The sequence below is a fragment of the Daktulosphaira vitifoliae genome, unplaced genomic scaffold (genome assembly GCF_025091365.1).
Source record: "Daktulosphaira vitifoliae isolate Bord-2020 unplaced genomic scaffold, ASM2509136v1 Scaffold_1851, whole genome shotgun sequence".
NCBI classification, from domain to species: Eukaryota; Metazoa; Arthropoda; class Insecta; order Hemiptera; family Phylloxeridae; genus Daktulosphaira; species Daktulosphaira vitifoliae.
The window spans coordinates 1-1,606 of NW_026101411.1; the positions used below are offsets into that span (position 1 = coordinate 1).

At 21.6% G+C, this 1,606-nt stretch overlaps 1 protein-coding gene across 1 annotated transcript; it reads left to right on the plus strand.

Moving 5' to 3' along the window:
• Positions 1-181: 181 nt before the first annotated feature.
• Positions 182-1,375, plus strand: LOC126909891 (ubiquitin thioesterase otubain-like; the record flags this gene model as incomplete). The annotated part of the gene is made up of 3 exons (XM_050692303.1): positions 182-257; positions 592-891; positions 1,126-1,375. Coding segments are annotated over 3 exons (577 nt in total), but the record flags the coding sequence as incomplete, so codon positions are not given.
• Positions 1,376-1,606: the final 231 nt, after the last annotated feature.

Here is a 1,606-nt window from a genome sequence, read left to right on the forward strand (position 1 = left end):
CTGTTTTATTAATAGATGATTAATTTATAGTCGTTTTTAGTTAGTTCTGTTTATAAAAACTAAATTCTACCATTTGTTGCTCAATAATCTCAAAATAAAGACCTTAAATAAAAAAAGAAAAACTTAAATTCGTCATTAATTTTTGTTTTGCTTAAATTTTTATTATTCACAATAAGTTTTTTAATTATTTATTTATATTTTTAGGATTAGAGCAAGATGAATTAATTATTCAGCAACATAGAGAAATTGAAAAAGAGGTAATTATAAGCAATATTTAGTTCAATCAAGAATGTGTCTTACCTGGGTATGTAGGTCCGATACTGAGTATATAGGGTTTTCTATCCTATTTTTACAAGTATATCATTAAGGAGAGAACATCAAATAAAAATAGAATAATAATAATAATAATATTAGGCTAAATAAACTATATTTTAATATCTATTTCAATGATACAATTTACTGAAAAATTTACTTACTTTTAAAATATTTAATGCAGTTTTTAAATTATATTTTATGATCAGTTAAAAGGTAGAATTATTAATAATCAAATTATAAAACTTATATTGTAATTTATTATTTTATCAATTTTAGATCTCGGACTCAATTTTACTAATTGGCCAAAAAGAAGAATTAACTTCATTAGAATCAGAATATGTTAATGATCCTGTATATCTTACAAAAGTTCAAGATTTAAATAAAAAGTATACATGTATGCGACGTGCCAGACCTGATGGAAATTGTTTTTTTAGATCTTTTGCATTTGCATATTTTGAATATTTAATAGATCATACAGAAGAATATAAACATTTTAAAGAAAGAGCTTTGAAAAGTAAAGATGAACTTATTTCTTGTGGTTTTACACAGTTCACCCTTGAAGATTTCCATGATACAGTAACATTTATTTTTAAATACTTGAATTTTTCAACTTCTATATTTTACAACATTATTTTCTTTTTATGAGATCAATTTTTCTTTTCCATATTATCATTTTATTCCTTATAAAAAAAAATCTTATTATTTTTTTAAATATAAAACTTGTAAATTCCTGCTAATTATTAATTGACTATGTATTAAATATTTTGAACTCCAATTATTAATATGTTATTGATTTTATTGTATTTCTAGTTTATGGAAGTTGTAAACATGATTGGTGAAGGTCAACATGAAAAACTTTATGATACATTTAACATGCAAGGTTATTCTGATTATGTAGTTGTTTATCTTCGTTTAATTACATCTGGACAACTACAAAAAGATGCTGAGTTTTATAGGCATTTCATTGAAGGTGATCGATCAGTTGTTGAATTTTGTCATCAAGTATGCTAAATTTAAATTTTTTGTTTTGAGATTATTTTATTATTATTAACGTTACGGGCAATAGCCCAAAAAAAATAGTATGTATTTGACATTAAATTATCAACTTAAAATTACCATATAAACTTAAATATATAACCATAATTAAACAAAAATAAACTTAGTACCAAAAAATTAATAAATAAATAAAAATAATAAATACAAATTATATTTTAATTAAGAAATGTACAAAATATAATCATGAACAAAATTTAAATCTTAAATAGTTATTTATTATTTGCAGTGCACATTA